The sequence below is a fragment of the Phaenicophaeus curvirostris genome, chromosome 5 (assembly GCF_032191515.1).
Source record: "Phaenicophaeus curvirostris isolate KB17595 chromosome 5, BPBGC_Pcur_1.0, whole genome shotgun sequence".
NCBI classification, from domain to species: domain Eukaryota; kingdom Metazoa; phylum Chordata; class Aves; order Cuculiformes; family Cuculidae; genus Phaenicophaeus; species Phaenicophaeus curvirostris.
In genome coordinates this window covers 3,140,982-3,158,485 of record NC_091396.1, presented here as the reverse complement: position 1 = coordinate 3,158,485, position 17,504 = coordinate 3,140,982, and the positions used below count along the sequence as shown (strand labels likewise).

At 38.3% G+C, this 17,504-nt stretch overlaps 1 protein-coding gene across 7 annotated transcripts in view; it reads right to left on the bottom strand.

Moving 5' to 3' along the window:
• SHANK2 (SH3 and multiple ankyrin repeat domains 2) overlaps nucleotides 1-17,504 on the bottom strand; it is a 515,992-nt gene that overhangs the window by 421,012 nt on the left and 77,476 nt on the right. For all 7 annotated transcript variants that reach the window (XR_011337489.1, XM_069857381.1, XM_069857383.1 and 4 more), the window contains exon 11: nucleotides 15,766-15,832. Coding sequence is in view for 6 of the 7 variants with exons in the window: in XM_069857381.1 (XP_069713482.1) it covers nucleotides 15,766-15,832 (67 nt within the window). In the remaining variant the exon portion in view is untranslated. The remainder of the gene's footprint in view (nucleotides 1-15,765; nucleotides 15,833-17,504) is intronic.

Below are 17,504 nucleotides of genomic sequence, written 5' to 3'. Positions count from 1 at the left end.
TTAGCTCTGCGCCTTTCAGTTTATGTGGTTTCCCAGCTGCTGGCTCTCAGCACATGTAGAAAAACAACTGTGATTGCCTTCAAAACATGTAGATAAACCTGGAGTCACAGTGCTGTAGACAAAAGCAAACAAAATGCTAAGATGCATAGGAAGCATTACCTTGGGCACTCAGTTCCTGGTACTAACCACAGTATTGAGTATGAATCAGTTAGAGAGCGTTTAGGGACAAGAAGAGCATCCAAAAGTCTAAAGGATCTATGGGGAGGACTGAAATGGTTTGGTTACCTTAGTTTTACTAACTTTATCTTGCCTTCCTGCTACACTGCAAGTCATCATAAGGGATTATCTGCTGTTTTTCTGGGTTTCATCCCATGTATATCAACTGCCCTTCAACTATCGCAGAGGGTAATCCCAGCCCCTGCCCTCAGTGGCAGAGTCCCTTTGTTGGCTGGTGCTTCTGTACAATGGAACCAAGCGTCTCCTTTCCCCCCTCCAAGCTCTCTACAGCTCAGTCAGTTGTTTATTTTTAGGACAGAGGACCGCTGGCTTTAAGCACACACCCAAAGCAGAATATATGCCTCATTCTCTGGGAGGAAGAGTCTTCAGGTTCCTCAGCATCTCCTCGCTTTCTGCAAATAACTGCTTAATACTGAATGCTAAATAAGAATGCCCTTGAATACATGTAGATAAAAGAAAATTTCTGAGTCACTGGTACTTAAGAATCCTTCATTCAAAAACCTAAAAGTATTTTTCATAGAATTCTCTGGAAATAGTCAATTGACTGATGAAATATAGCTAACAAAATGTACTCTTCCACTTTTTATTTTATTTGTGTTTATATGCCTCATTTCCTGCCTTTAATTTTAATTCCATGCCCTCTCAGAAATAGAATCTCACCGATACATCCTCCCCTTTATTTTCCTGTAATAATATCAAAGCAGTTTTCTCTGGCTATTCTCAATCTCTTTCTTCCCTTCACAGCTTTTCCTTATCATAGAATGAAGAAATATATAAAAATAGGCCACAAGAAACTAGACACACTTGATCTGCACAGTAAAAATAGAGCTCTTTAGCACCTGGCATTCTCAAGAGTGTTAATGATGCTGCCAAGATAAGACATGCTTTGACCCAAAATAAAAAGCTTAACCCTCAAAAGAAAGGTAAAGATAAATTGGAACTAACACAAAACTTCCCGTGGATTCACGGCCCCTTGATTTCTTGCAAGGTGTGACCCCAACATCTGGACAAGTGCTACACAGGAGGGACTGAGTCTCCTTTTGAAGGCAAAGAACAGTGAGCTGGGATCAGGCTGTACAACATGAGAAACAGCACATCTCTGTAGCATTGGGGCTACACGGGCTCTCATCTCTGTAGGATCACTCACATAGGTGGGACATGCAGGAAGAGGACAAGAAAACATAAATGTTAGTCTGCTAAAATCTCTGAGGTCAAGATACACGCAGGGGCCTGCAGCCCCAGAAATGATAAAAGTACTGGTAGCTGGATGCTAATTAAAAGAATCATAGTTAGTTTGGATTGGAAGGGACCTTAAAGATCATCCAGTTCCAACTCCCCTGGCATGGGCAGAGACACCTTCCACTAGATCAGGCTGCTCCAAGCCCCATCCAGCCTGGCCCTGAACACCTCCAGGGATGGGGCAGCCACAACTTCTCTGGGCAACCTGGGCCAGTGCCTCACCACTCTCAGAGTGAAGTAAAAACAATAGAAAGAGAAAGGCAAAGGATAAACCAGCCAGCTGACAGTCTACACGTGCCTTTTTTTTTTTTCAGGAGCAACAAATAATTTCTTCAGGATAAATAAATGATTTGTGTGAAATCACAGATTTCATAAGATACATTTAAAAATGGAAAACACATCACAGAATTTATGTTAATTTTTGCTATTTCAAATGTCCCGAAGAGATGCAAGAGGCAGTTTCCCCAAGCATGAAATGCTATAAAACAGAAGATTATATATAGAGAGTGGAAATTTATCAAGTAATTTATTTTTTTTTTGCTAAGAGAATACTTTAGGTGGAGGAATAAAAACTAGGCATTTTATTTTCATGGTTTCCTTATTTATTAAATCCAAACAGCTGCATGATCTTTTTAAGATGATATCTTTACTGGGGTATTGAAGCCCTAGTCTAGTGGAGTTAGTAGAAATATATAATTAACAGAAAACCAGAGATACTCCTACACACACACACAAACAATACAATCTTAAGGCTGTAAATCTTCCTGCCTCTTCAACTAAATAAATCTCATGTTGTTTTCATTCAGCACCGACTTCACCCAATTATAGACACTCTGCTGGGTAGTATTTACCCTGCAACCTCTTCTGAATCAAGATGGTATTGTCATTCTGTCTGTCAATTATTTCAGCAACATTACATAAAAAATGGAGCAGAAAATATTCTTTTGACTTCAAAACCTGCAGATGAAATTATCGAGACACACATAGAAAGGATAAGCACAGAAAGGAAATGGATCTTTTACAGCAAGTTCAGAGGAGGCCATGAAGGTGATGCGAGGGCTGAAGCACCTCCCATACGAGGACAGGCTGAAAGAATCATGCTTGTTCAGCCTGGAGAAGAGAAGGTTCAGAAAGACCTTACAGCAGCTTCCAGTACTGAAAGGGGCTCCAGAAAAATTGGGGAGGGGCTCTTGATCAGGAATTGCAGGGATAGGATGAGGGGGAATGGTTTTAAGTTGAAAGAGGAGAGATTCAGATCAGATATTAGGAAAGAAAGTTTTCTTGTGAGGGTGGTGAGGCACTGGCATGGGTTTCCAGAAGTCACAGATGCTCCATCCCTGTTGGCATTCAAGGCCAGGTTGGATGGAGCTTTGAGCAACATGATCCACTGGAAGGTATCCCTGCCCATGGCAGGGGGGTTGGAACTGGCTGGTCTTTAAGGTCCCTTCTGACCCAAACCATTCTGGGACTGTTTTATAAGACGAGATGGAGGGTGGAAATTGAAATGGAATGAAGATTTAGTGAGAGAATTTTGCTGCACACCAGTAAGATTCCCAGGCTATGCACGGTGTGTAAACTACACTGCCCTGGGCAGACTGCAGGGGACTGCAGTGTGTGTCCCAGTCTGGCACTTGCAACTGTCCAGATGGAAGACGTCCGTCCATGTGTCAGGAAATGAGCAGAGAGATATGCTCCAGAGAAAGAGGTGCAAAACAAAAAAGGTCATTCCATAACCAGCGTATTTAGTAGTATTTAGATCTATAGTTTCACCCAAACACACTAGATAGGCTAGTAAGTAAAACTAATTGGTTAACTTGGAACTTGAAGAAATTAAAACTGGTATGTGTTAACAACATCTACCATCCCCAAATTCTGTCTTATGTTTAGAAATAATTGATATTTTCAACTATTCCTGAAAACATCCAAAGCCAAATAACTCCAAAGTAATTATTTCTCTGATATACTTCAAATAAAAAAGTAACTGCAACAAACAACATACATGTCCCTGAGGACCACCACTTGTGACTGGAGACAACACACATGTCCCTGAGGACCACCACTTGTGACTGGAGACAACCATGGAAACCAGTAAACAAGCCACCCTTCTGGTTCAACTGCCCTTGGAACTGCAAAATGTGGGAAAATCACCTTAATTTTTTTGTCAGTGTAGCAGGGAAATGAATAAATAAATAAATTACCAACCAATCAACCAACCAAACAAACATCTCCAAACACCAGCTAATTAAAACTGAAAGGGAAAGAGAGAAAAGGTGCAAGTAGTTTCAATGACCGTGGACTTCCAGGGAACTCTGTCCAACACCCTACGGAGATCTGATCTAAATACTTGGAAAGTGTTTATTCTGAAGACATCTTCCACAGTGTGACAAAACCTTGACTGCAAAAAGATATGGCTTATCCTGAACTCCAAGGAAAAGACTGTCAACTCAGACATAGCCCAGGAGACAGAGATATAAATGGAGTAACAGCAACAGCGTGAAATATGGTGAACAGTGTGAAATACAGTGTGAAATATTACACTCATTACCAAGCGGTATCTTTCAAAGCCTATCCCTTTATCAGCCCTCATCTATAAAATCTGACAACAAATGGTCTTCTGTAAGGATACTATTTCCTTTCAAAGAAACTGCATATTAACAGATCAATTTTCACAGAAAGTCTGACATTAATACCTTGTTATGAAAATCAGATTATTCACAAGATATTAAAACAATTTTTTTCAGTGAAGTCTCAGTTCTTAAGGCAAATTGCCAAACCATTGTATATTGAATGGAAAGCACGGCATCAACTTAATTTTGATAAATAATCTAGTTTGGAAGAAAACCGGTATGTTTAGCTGTTAAAGTGATATGAACTTAAATATAGCATAATAGAAAGAGGAATTCCAAGTGAGGGAATCACTGAAGTCTAATAAATCTGTTCAAAGTGGAGGATATTAGCTACTACTGAAAAGTACAACTGAAAAAGGTTGTTTGAACATATGAACATAAATGGAACATTTGAACATAAATGAAACATATTACCCTTAGAGTCACTAAGCTTGTGCAAACAGTTTTATATCCATATGAAGTTTGTTATTCATACAAATGCTTGTTTTGTATGATTGGCAATGTAACCAAGTTGCTTCTGTATTCGGGAGGCTATCCTCATCCAAATCCAAATAATCTAGGGAAGACAGTCCTTTCCGCAAATGCGAGGTATATTAAACCTTATCCTTTCCAATAATGCAACGATTAAGATATACATGGGCAAGTAAAGATCCTTATATTCAGAAGCTACAAGTCAGCCCTTGTGCTATTAGTCTGAACTTTGTAGTCTACTGGTAGCCTAATTATATAAAGGAAATTACTGGATGCATAAAAAACACTGGTGATGAAGTGTTCAGCGTAAGTACCAACATTGCATTAGCAGTTTTTTGGTTTGTTTTTTTTTTTTTTTCCTCCTTCACCTCCCTTTTCTGGTTTCGGTTGGGCTTGGGTTTTGTGGGGTTTTTTTCCTGTTTTATTTTGTTTTTAGTCCATTTCTGTATTTACTTTGGGAAGCACAGGAATTTTCTTCAGGAAGCATTTTTATTTGTAAGTCAAGCAGTTATTTCATGTTCTTTCATCTCTCTTCCCTGTGCTTTCACCATTGTAAATGGGAGAAATAGAAAGCCATGGGATGCTGCACAAATCTGTTCCACCATTTGTCCTACCTCTATTTTTGACCTGGCTTCACTGTTTGAAATCCTTCAGAACATTTGATATAATCTTAGAGAGCTCTTGCGGCTCATGTTGAATAAAGATTTAAAGAAAATACATTAACTTTTCAGGAATACTAGAATTCTCTGTGAGATAATTCAAACAATTTTTCTTCTGTACTATCCCTCTTCAGCTGTCTCATATCTTACACCTGCACTGAAGGATCCCCACCTTCTTGTACTAGGTGTGTGCCCTTTAATACCAGAGTTTGCCATCCAAACTCTCCTGGTTTGTCACATAGAGACTTATATATACTGCGATTGAAATGCACTGCTCACACACTTCCAAAGGACATATCCTCTTAAGAAAAAAAAAAAAAAGGCACAATAATAGAAATAACCGAAAGTCTAGGGATCCGTATTTTAGTAGACTCTGAGAAAAGTTAGCAGAAAGGCTCTTAAGATAATACTGATCAAGGAGCAATAGAAATAAAAACCACAAAGACCATGGCAGTATCTTATATTCAATTTAGACCTCAAGTTTTACAACTCCTCCTCAGAATTTTTCCTTTCTAATAGCTGAAACAAGTTCCTTATCACTAAGAATGGAGTGGCTTTAGAGGAGAAACGCGGGCACGGATGCAGTAGTTTCAAGAAGACTGAGCTACACTCAGGGTCCAGTTACTACCACCAGACAAGATGATCATAGATTCAGAGTAGTCTGGGTTAGAAGTGACCTTAAAGATCACCCAGTTCCAACCCCCCTGCCATGAGCTGGGACACCTCCCACTGGATCAGGCTGCCCAAGGCCCATCCAACCTGGCCTTGAACACCTCCAGGCATGGGGCAGCCACAACTTCCTTGGGCAACCTGTGCCAGTGCCTCACCACTTTCATCATGAAGAAATTCCTCCTTAGGTCTAGTCTAAATCTGCCCCTCTCCAGTTTATACCCATTGCCCCTTGTCATATCACTACAAGCCTTTGTGAACAGTCCCTCCCCAGCTTTCTTGTAGCCCCTTCAGGTATTGGAATGTCACTATAAGGTCTCCTTGGAGTCTTGTCTTCTCCAGGCTGAACAACCCCAAGTCTTCCAGCCTGTCCTCATATGAGACTCTGGATAACATCCCGTCCTTCCAATGTAATCAGAAAAAAAAATACATCTGTTTAATGAAGGGCAATCAACTCTAGAACAATTACCAAATGGGTCCAAAACCATCAGATACCTTAACTAGGATACAAAAATCACAGTTACATTATTGTAGGTCTTTAAAAAGACAATTTTTTTGTAATTATAATCCAGTTCAAGCAGGAGTTGGTTAATATAAATTCTGTAACCTGCACTGTGGAGAAGGTCGGACAGCATGATCACATAAAGCTCTTCTAGTACTATGATCTATGACCTACAAAAATGAATCAGATATCACAGAACAAATTTCAGGTCCCATATAAACTGAAAAGTACTACTTTCTTTTTACATCCCCTCAGCCTAATTCAACTCATTAACTTATTCTAATATCTGCCCTTGCCCCCTGCAGACACCCTGGTGCAGGATCAGGCACATTGTCTGCAAGACTGAATTGGAAAGCAGGTTGTCAGGAGGACAGGGGGGAGCTAAGGGCGTTTGAAGAACCTGGCCATCAGGTTGAACACTATGAATTTCAATTACAGGGAGTAACTGAAAATCATTATGCTATGTTCCAGTTTAGCTGAAATACTAGTTTAACATTTTAGAATTTGAGAGTTCTGTACTTGCATTGCTGTCTGCTCATAGCATGACCCTTGATCTGCCTATTTAACCCAATGCCATTATCACTGACATTTATGAGGATAGTAAAATACACTTGATTATTTTATTTGGAAAGCAAGAAACTGATGTTATTGATTTGATAACCTGTTTGATATACAAAAAGGAAAAGGTAACTTGACCCTTCTCCTTGATGAGACAACACACATGGGAACATTGCCAAAAAAAACCATGGTTCCCAGCTGCTGGATACAGTGGCCCCACCTTAGAAAGAGCAGAGAAGGTGAGAAGCTTTTCTCCTAATGGGGAATCAGCAGACTGGGAGCTAGCTAGAAGCCAGATTTAGGGGAAGCAGGAGCAGGGAGCCTTAGAAACACTTCCAGCCATTTGTGTCTGAGCGTGAAGATTAGGGCCAGACCTAAACACATACCAATTCTCTCCTTTCCTTTCCACTTTTCCCTTGCCACCCATCCGAACATCTCAAGCATCTCCAGGAAGACGACGTGAATAAGCCAGTGATCCCTGCATGACTTGAACCCACCGCACAGACCACAGAGTTCTTGGCCAAGACCAAAACTAGCTCAAGGGCACTGAAGATGGCCTAGGATTACTCCAGTGGTTTATTTTCATCTCAGTTACGAGGTTCCCCGTGTTCAGTCTGTAAAATAAACTCTAACAGGAGTATCTCTGGAATTTATGGGCAAGGACATACTACAGTCTGGTTTAAGCCTGTACTTATCTCAGCAGTTATATGTGTCATCAGTTCTCTTCTTTCTTTCCTGCTCAAAATCGAGAATAAGCCTAAGAAATCACAAGCAATGACAGTGCACTACATAATTTGCACCACTCTGCATGGAGTTTTATGTTACATGCACAGAATACAAAGTTCAAAGGCCAACAAGAATGATCAACTTCTGCCAATAAAGTTTTCAACTTTGAAACAAAGTAGTTACCACACAATTTTATACTAATACACACACAGAAAAAAATTACCTGTGATCAAAGGGAAAAAGAAAACTACTGTAACTTTTTCAAGCTCTGTCCTACATTTCAGTATGTAATTACATTAACAGATCACAATTCCCAGTTTTCCAATTTGTTTGCTACCGCGTAGCAAGACTGAGTATATAATATTCTATTCCTTGCAAGACGTTGGAGAAAAACAGATGAATAATAGCAACAAATTTATTTCATAAATACTTTATTTTTGTTTATTTCATAAACAAAATAAATATCCATTTGGTTGCAACCCAGCTTAAAAGTCATTAATGCAAAGAGATGTTTTCTACGGACATGAGAAATAATTATTAATTCAGAAGAGGTATTTGAAAGAAACTGCAAAAGGAAACCTAGAATTATGACAATTGGCTAAACAATATGCATTTAAAATGTGCCTTTGTCATCCTGATTACACTAATATCCTCCTTTTCCACGTTAAAATGCCCGCTAGCATCTGAAACAGGTTAATGTTATTCGCATTCAAATGACAAATAAACAGGGCTGTAACACATGCTTGTGTCCCTTTTTCTTCTATTAAGTAACATGCGATAAAAATAGAACAAGTCATTGCATGCTGCTGACAGTTTTGTAGATTTTTAACTCTTTTGATTTGCTGCCTTTTCTTGTTCCTGCTTTTATCTTTCTAAATAGGATTTCTCCTAACTTGAGAAGCATTCTGCAGGCATTTGATTTATGAAAATCAAAAATACTAAATGGTTCCCAAAACCAAAATAAATAAGTAAACAAACAGAATATTCATTGGGCTGGCTAGCCTTTAATAAAAACACTTGCAGCTGAAAAACCAAGAACACTGACCTCAATCACTCTGATCTAATTAAAGAAAATGGGTTAGAAAACAATTTTTACCACAAACCAATTAATATCCTTCTCTTCTGCAAAACCTGTTCTGCTTATTTTACAATAAATTGCATTTTTCTTAAAATGTTTACAGTCACAATGCCAATAAAGTAAATACTTTTACTCATAGTTGAAAAATGTTTTATTTAAAAGCAATTTCCCAGTGCAGAATATGTATTTTAGAGAACAAGCCTACCATAGTAACAGACTTTCAGTATTTAAGGAAAAAATAAATCTTGTGAAAGTACAGACAAACCATCACACACATATATCTCTGCATAATTATAGAGGAATACAGGAACTCTGACTTGAAGCCTAGCAACAGTATCCAAGTATTAGTTAGTCTGCTAATCAACTACCAAAAACTCGCACACCAGCTCAATGTGTTTCATTTTTCAAAAGCAAAAAGAAAACAAAAATAAAACAAAAACACCCTATTGTTTCTAGCTTCAGAACTGCTGAAGGACAAGATGCACAATAGAAAACAAACCTTGTTCACTTGAAGAAGAACAACCCATGTCATTTAATCCATCTGAAAATTCATCTCATCACAAAGAACCAAGGCAAAAGGGAGATTTAAAAATAGGTTATCCAAGTCAAAGGATTATCAGCCTGCAACACACTTAATATCTGCATATCTGTATCTAATGAAAGCTTCAGTATTCTTACATATATGATTGGGTGTTGTACCTCCATCCTATAGAAGCCACAGTAAATTCTGTATAGCAAATGCTTCCTAAATCTGCTATGCTCGTTTACTCACAGACAGCTGCAGGCTGGATGAAAACAATCAAGGATTAAGTTTTCTACTCATCACATATTTTAATGCATTATTTTCTCTTAGTTTGCAATCAATATATGCATCAAGTTAAACAAATTATAAATGTGTTATAGCCAGTTAAATACAAGGGAGGTTTAAAAAGGGACATTATTATTATATTTTAATGATGTGTAACTGCTGCACTGCACATCAAGAGTACATGTAATGTCTTCCTCAAAGCAGAAAAGAAGATGGAACAATACTCTCTGAGCTTCAAGATACTTCTGGGTTCCAAAGACTTTCAGAGTAAGTGATAATTAAAATAAGCTGCTTTAATGAATGTATTATTCCTCAAAAACTAATTTAGGGGCATGATGAACTGAAATAATCTGAGAAGCTATACAAAGTATTTCATACTGCTTGTAAAACAAGTTTCTAAATACCTCATAGTAATAGGTTCTGTTGCTTTATGAAAAATTTGTTTCAAATAGGATTACTTTTTAAATGATATGGCAATTTTCATTCACCTTTCAATCATCTGTCAAGAAAATAAAACAGAATCCCTGAAATTTAGACTCTCATGAAAGAAATGAATACAATGAAATTTGAATGATATTTTTAATCCTTTATTGGTATCCGTTTTTCCTCTCCTCTGAATCCTTTATCTTCTATGTATGATTTATTCTTACCAAACTGCATCACCTCTGTCTGAAACAAGACTTAAACATAAACTTTCTCTGTTTATGACAGTAAGGTGTCTCTTATTGTACTAAGCAACAGCAGGAAGGAGCACTGAGGGAACTGGGGTTGTTTAGCTTGGAGAAAAGAAGATTGAGGGGAGACCTTACCACTCGCTGCAACTGCCTGAAAGGAGGTTGCAGTGAGGTGGGTGCTGGTCAAGTGTTCCCAAGTAACAAGTGAGAGGAGAGGAAATGGCCTCAAGTTGCACCAGGGGAGGTTTAGATTGGATGTGAGGAAAAATTTCTTCACTGAAAGAGTGGTGAAGCTCTGGAACAGGCTGCCCAAGGAAGTGGTGGAGTCTCCTTCCCTGGAAGTGTTCAAAAAACGTGTAGTTGTGACACTTCAGGGCATGGTTTAGTACGTACGGTGGTGTTGGGCTGATGGCTGGATTGGATGAGCTCAGAGGTCTTTTCCAACCTTAACCATTCTATAAATTGTTTGCAAGGCTTTTTTTCCTCAGATTGTTTCTGGAAATGGCAGCACGAAGTCAAAAAAATACTAATCTGTCATAAACACTTCTCTTCTCATGGTTTCAACAAACTGATCCCCCAGACACCTAATGTCCTACCTGAAATGGAAAGATTAATTGGCAATTGATAGTGGGAAAAGGAGAATGGTAATGAAGAAGTGACTTGCTGATAGAAGGAGAGAGAGCATGCGTGAGAGAACCCACGCAGTTCTGAACTTTCATAGGAAAAAGGAAATTTTTTATTAGGACACAAGAACTAAGATTTTTATGCTGGTATCATGGCCAAGTGGAAGCAGGTTCTACAAAATTCCAGGTCTCTGGGAGACGTAAGGGCTTACAGCCAAAAAGGGATGTGACTTTTTAGTGCAAATGTTTACGCACTCTGGATTAAAGTCATGAGTATAGTCGATGGATTTGCATTCCAGGGCTCCCCTTTCCACAGCTCGCCCTTCATTTCATCATGAGCCTCCTCTGTAAAACTACCTAAGAGTGAGAGCTGCACCCACCCAGAATGAGGATGTGACAGAAATCAGGCTTTCTCTAGACTGAAGAAACGCTGTGGAGGTAGATATGTAGGTAGGTAGGGCCGTTGTGGTAAACACTTTTCAAGCAAAGTGCTGCTGCTCAGAGCTGTAGAGTACATCTACCAGTTCTACCCCCTCCTAATGATTTTGAAGCTGTAAATGACCTTATCTGTCTTGAAACACACTCAGCTCAACCAAGTGGCCTCTACAGCACAAATTTATGTAGCTGAGAAACTTTACTGGCAAAATCTCCTCTTTCTTTTTCAGGTGATTTGGTAGGGATGCATTGGATTAATCCAGGGGATTGCCAATGGCACCTACGTCTTCCGGTTTGGATACAAACTTTAATCCATATTGTTTCTATAAAGGGAAGCAGACAGACTTTGTCTCTCTCATTAAGCACGTATGCTTACATTGGCCCTAAGTAGATGAATTTATCTGGCAAGATCTGAGTGAGACAACCAGATAGTACATACCATAGAAGAACACCCCTATCTTACAATGTCACATTACTCCATAAGTCATTACTTTTGCCATTTTGTCCAAAATACACATTTTTACACTTTACTTCCTTTTACAGAATAGTGTGAAGTCATGATTATTGCAAAGAAGCGTATTTTATACATGCCCAGTTTTTCAGCATTTCAACACATTTGTCTAATAAAATCGCTTTATAATTAAGTGAAAAAGGAAGAACAATCTCTGAGGGATTTCATCTACGGGACAAAGATTTTGTGGTTCTGTATATTAGAATTTTCTACTGCTATAGGATACCCTGGTCATTCTCCACTTGAGCTGCATCTCCACCATCTTCAATAATAGGGACAGTTTTAGCACTACGGCCTGGCACAAATCTAGACCAAGAGAGGAAATAAAAGACTCACTTTAATACGTGCAATCCAGCCTGTCCCTAACTGAACAATCCCAGACTTCACCCACAGCTTAAATTTCTAAATGCCAATGAAATATAATTGGCAGGCAAAGGCGGAATAGATAGTAAGTGATATATGCAGCACTTATGAATATATATTTATGTGGAGGTCTTGTGGACCAGTGCACTGAGATGTAGTAGTGCTGCAGACTCATCCCTTTACTCCACAGGCAATGATTCTCTCCTTCTGCAGAAAGTTTGAGCTGTGCTCTCTGCCACTGAACAAAGCAGCTCATTCACCACAATGCATGACACAGGATCATGAATCATAAGCACCACAGTACTGCCGCTAGATCCTTATAATTGCAGTTTTGGCAACATTACTTGAAACAGCTTTGTGACTACTGACAAACTGGAAGACACCCACATAATACCTTCTGCATTGAAAGTACAAGTGACTTCCTACCACAGTAGTATGGGACAACAAAATTATCTAAGAATAATGTTAATTAGCACATGTCAAAACAGAAGGACATGGATAGTGTAGTTCCTAATTGTGTAAGACTAGAGATTTCAAGTAAATATTTTTCATATTTCAGATACTGTAGTTTGAGAAATGTAAAACCCTGTTTCCGTCACAAGATAAAACCTACTCTTGAAACGACTAAGTTAGGTCCAGCCTCCAGTCACTACCACCAATTAAAATTTTCCCTTTCTTAAAACAATGTACCCAGGAAAGTAGGTAGATTTTCATTGAAAAGAAAGTGTTATTGCCACTTCTATTACCTAGCTGTATATTAGGCTTGCATTTAAAAAGTATCTACAGCTCACTATACTGTGTATGAAGATCACTAACATTTAAAAGATTACATCAGAAATTTTCCAAGAGTAACGTGGAGTTTTTTCCAAAGAATCAGGAGCAACATGGAGCTTTTCCCAGTGCATCACCAACCCCTTCTTCCAATGAATACTATCATAAATAGCATCCCAAGACAGGGGCATTGAAACTAGATGATCTTAAGGTTCCTTCCAATCCAAACCACTCTATGATACCGTTATTCTATGAATAACCATGTGTATCAATGACAAGCTTACTATTAAATGATTGAACAGATCATCCATCATCTGCCAGCTTAAACCTCCATAGAAAAGAGAGCCACTTGAAGCTGCACATATTCCAAAGCATTTCCCACAGTTGTAATTCAATTATTATTAAATGAGTCTAAAATAATTACAAAATACAAAGTATTTACAATTATTAAATGAGCCTAAGAGAATAACAAGGTTTAATGAATTGGCTCAATATCAAAATTCTCTAACCAAAAATATATTTTCTGGCAGATGGAAGATGAAATGTTTCGCAAAAGACATCGCAGAATGAGCTGCCCTTCGTCTCTCCATGAGGAAACCTCTAAAGCTCTCAGCTATTTCTTCCCACTCTTTTGCCTCAGGGCTCCAAGAAGGTGCATTGCTCAAATGATAGACTGTGTTAGAATACATTCAAAACTACATGAACATAGTGTATAACCAGACAAGTAAGATAAATAAAAGCCAACTTGTTGAAGTTTAAATGTTGACATTATTCTGCACATTCATCATCCTACTAGCTCTCAGGTTTTCTGCTCAGGATGTTATTCTTTTGACTTATTTTTTTTAACTGGAAGACATTCCAGAAATAGGAATTGCAATGTCTTCACTTTTTTTAAAGTAATAAATCTTAAAGGAAATGCCCAGCTGAATTAAATTAGTTGGGAGGAAACAGCATAATGTAACGCTTTTTTCTTTAAGACAATCTACTAATTTAAATAGCTGTGCAATCTACCACCGCCTTGCAAAAAATGCAAATGAATCATGGAAGCATCAATATTTCTATTTTAAGAGGAAAAATTGAAGGCATCAGGAGAATTTGGACAATCTTCCCACAGAAGATATTTTCTAGGCATTTTTCTAGAAAACACCAAATCCTACAGACAGTTTTTACAGTCAGCAAGAATGAGTTCTGCCTAACTCTTCAGACACCTGGCTGTTGATTTTTGTCTCCACCTATCTACTTCATAACTACATTCTCATTTCTCCCACACATTGACATTACTTGGAACCTGCACTGGTTAGGGGAAAGGAGAATTAGTAGCAGAACTGGTCAGTCCAAAAAAATGATCATATTAACATCAATGTGGTTTCATGCAAACCAGATTAGAGGCTACTGTTTGTACTGCATTGTTTTTACTTCACAGTTACTCATGCTGTAAATATATACATAGGTGATACTAGCAAGTTATTCCTATTCTTTGTCTTTTATTGTACACAACTATTTTAAGAGAACAAAATCCATTTAGAGAAAAATCAAACATAATACTGTGTACTGTCTGTGTGCATTACTTGCTCCGCACTGACTCTATACGCGAGCAAATATATCAAGAACTAAGGTGGCAGAAACAAAGGAAACATTTGAATCTAAGCAGATATATCCTTTCATTTCCACACTAACACAAGATTAGAAAACCACTAGCCATGCATAAATATAAACAACAATAAGATGCTCACGCTACTAGGAATAATTGCTTCATTTTTAGTTAATTTTTATAAATTATAAATTCAAGGTGAAGACTTCTTATACGGAAAGGAATTATCCCACTTCCTCACTTAAAACCCTTCCAAACTTGCCACCAACTTTTATGCAGTATTTATCACTTTTATGCAAGACTTTTATGCAGTGTGTCCTCAGTGTTCTCCACACAAACTGTGAAAGCATCACAGTGCGGAGATTCACATTACCAAGAATTTTTAACTATACCCCAGGTCATACACAGCCAGGAAGGGAAATGGAAAGGAGACCTTTATCCAGAGCAATTCTTTCACAGTCCTACGTTTCTTGTGAGCTGGCCTAGTTTTTCCATGTAAGTTAAATACTATCAAGATATAGATTTGTATCGCTGAGTTAAATCACCGCAGACAACTAGACTGACCCTCCTGCTGCAAGAGGAATGCCTTTTTCCATTCAACTTAAGGGTGTTCCTGGGGAACTTTAATTAACTTGAATTACAGCATTTTAATTCATTTTAATTAAACTGTATTAGAAATCACTTCTATCAAACTCATTTTTATTTTAGTATCAAAACTCTCCGTGTAAAATGGATCTTTAAAAAGCTTCTTTTTGTCAAGGGCCCTTAATGCCTGTTGCTTGCCTTCATCCAGTGCCACACACCAAACTCAGTGAGAGGAAATGGGTTTATGGATACGGACAGACAGTTTCTGTACACATTTAATTGCAGAGAAGCATCTTTCTTTACCTTTTTCTTCTGAGCAATTATTCCTACTTGAGAACCACTTTGGGCTGATGCCAAAGCAGCCTGCAAGACCCAATCTGGCCAGGTATGTGGATGTATATTTAATCTGTTATGGAATGGCTAACGTATACTAATAAAGCACATACCATTTTTTTGCACTATCTATCAAATTTTCTTTTTCAGAGCATATTTTGAAGACATTTCAGATTTTTCTCCATCTTTTCAAATCTCCCTGAAATCATACCATCATCAGCCCTGTAGTCCTATCTCACGTAGAACCAAAATCTTAGTTTAAACATGTATAACCTATTTTCAGTGTCTGTAAACATTTTACTTACCAATATCAGCTTCCCTGTGATTCTTGATATATTCAGCAAGCTCAAAATTTCCTGCTATTATAGCCACCTAAAGGATTGTAAAATAGTTACAATTAATATGTTATTAAGTAGTAAAATATGCATGTTATAGTACTGACAATACAACATACTGACAAACAACATACAATATATTTTCATTTCACAAAGTGGAATAACAGGTTATTACCTCTATTCTGCAACCACTGCAGACAATACATTCCTGAAACACTGTTGAGAAATAACTCGATTTATTTTGTAAGCAGCACTGCAAGTCCCCCCGGTTATCCATTTACCAAGAACACTATGATCATGGATGTCTCAGGAGACTGCTTGAAGAGCTGTGGATGCTTATGGTGTGGCAGTCCAAACCAGCAGTGAAAACTAAACACACCCACCCCAAAGCTCTGGGACATCTGGAGAATGCTACAGGAGCAGGCCCAGAGGGACACATTAATGTGATTATTTCCCTTTAACTGCTCCTGCCTAGCTACTTACCTGAACAATGAAAACAGGGGCTACAATGCAATGTATGTGTGATAATCAGGAAAGAAGTACCAAGATTTACAAGCATTCAGGTACCACTAAGACACCAAAAAAAAAAGACTAAAAAAAGAGGAACTGGAAAAGCTTATGCATATGTATAGAATTTAAAGTGGCTTTTAATAAATATCATTCTAAAATAATAATTTTCATTTATTCCCTGATTGTTGGACACAGATGTGTAAGTATCTTGTCCCATTTCTCATCTAAATTAACATATCTCCACTGGATATGAGAAAAGTGATGTGTTTTCCTATTTTTCTCCTATTTTTGTGCTAAATATTCAGTAATTGCCTTCACTGGTTCCATTTCCCAGCTTTATGTTATGACAGGCACTGTTCCTGTAATAGCACTGTGACATTCCTGATACAGGCAAAAGGGATAAGCTGATCACTGTTCTCATAGAAGTTTCTGCATCTTATTTATGGACTCCCTTGGACATAGGGCTGCTGTCAGTCATAGAATCAGAATGGTTTAGGTCAGAAGGGACCTTAAAGATCATCCAGTTCTACCTCCCTGCCATAGGCACGGACACATCCCACAGGATCAGGTTGATCAAAGTTTCATCCAACCTGGCCTTAAATACCTCCAGGGATGGGGCAGCCACCACTTCTCTCAGCCTCTCTTCACGTGGGAGGTGCTCCAGCCTTCAGACCATTTCTGTGGCCCCCTCTGGACTCGCTCTAACTCCATCAATGTTCTTCCCGCCACAAGAAGTGATTGAAAACTCAGGTAAATTTCTGTGCTGATGACCAAGAAAGATTATTTTCTGGTTTGGGCCACCTCACAAATCTCAAGGATGAAGAATAATGCAGGGGAAGACTAATGTGCTGAAACGTCTTAGGAAGGTCTATGAAGTACAGCTAATGTGAGTAATGGCTCTTCATGTAACAAGCATAAGACCTTATTTCTGCACTCACTAAAGGAAATCGAATGCACAATTAATTTATTAGCAACCAAAACAAACTAAAGTGGAACTCCTCAAAAGTTATGACTTTACACACAAGCCACGAACTACAGACAGAAAATCTTGACTATTACGTATTTCAGAGTTTCCAAATCTGCTTTAAATGGTAGACCCAGAACAGGCTTGAATCATAAGTCATGACCATTACATCCATTTCACCTAAAATAAAATAATTACACACATTTTCTGCACTTTTCATTCAGCATTAGTTATT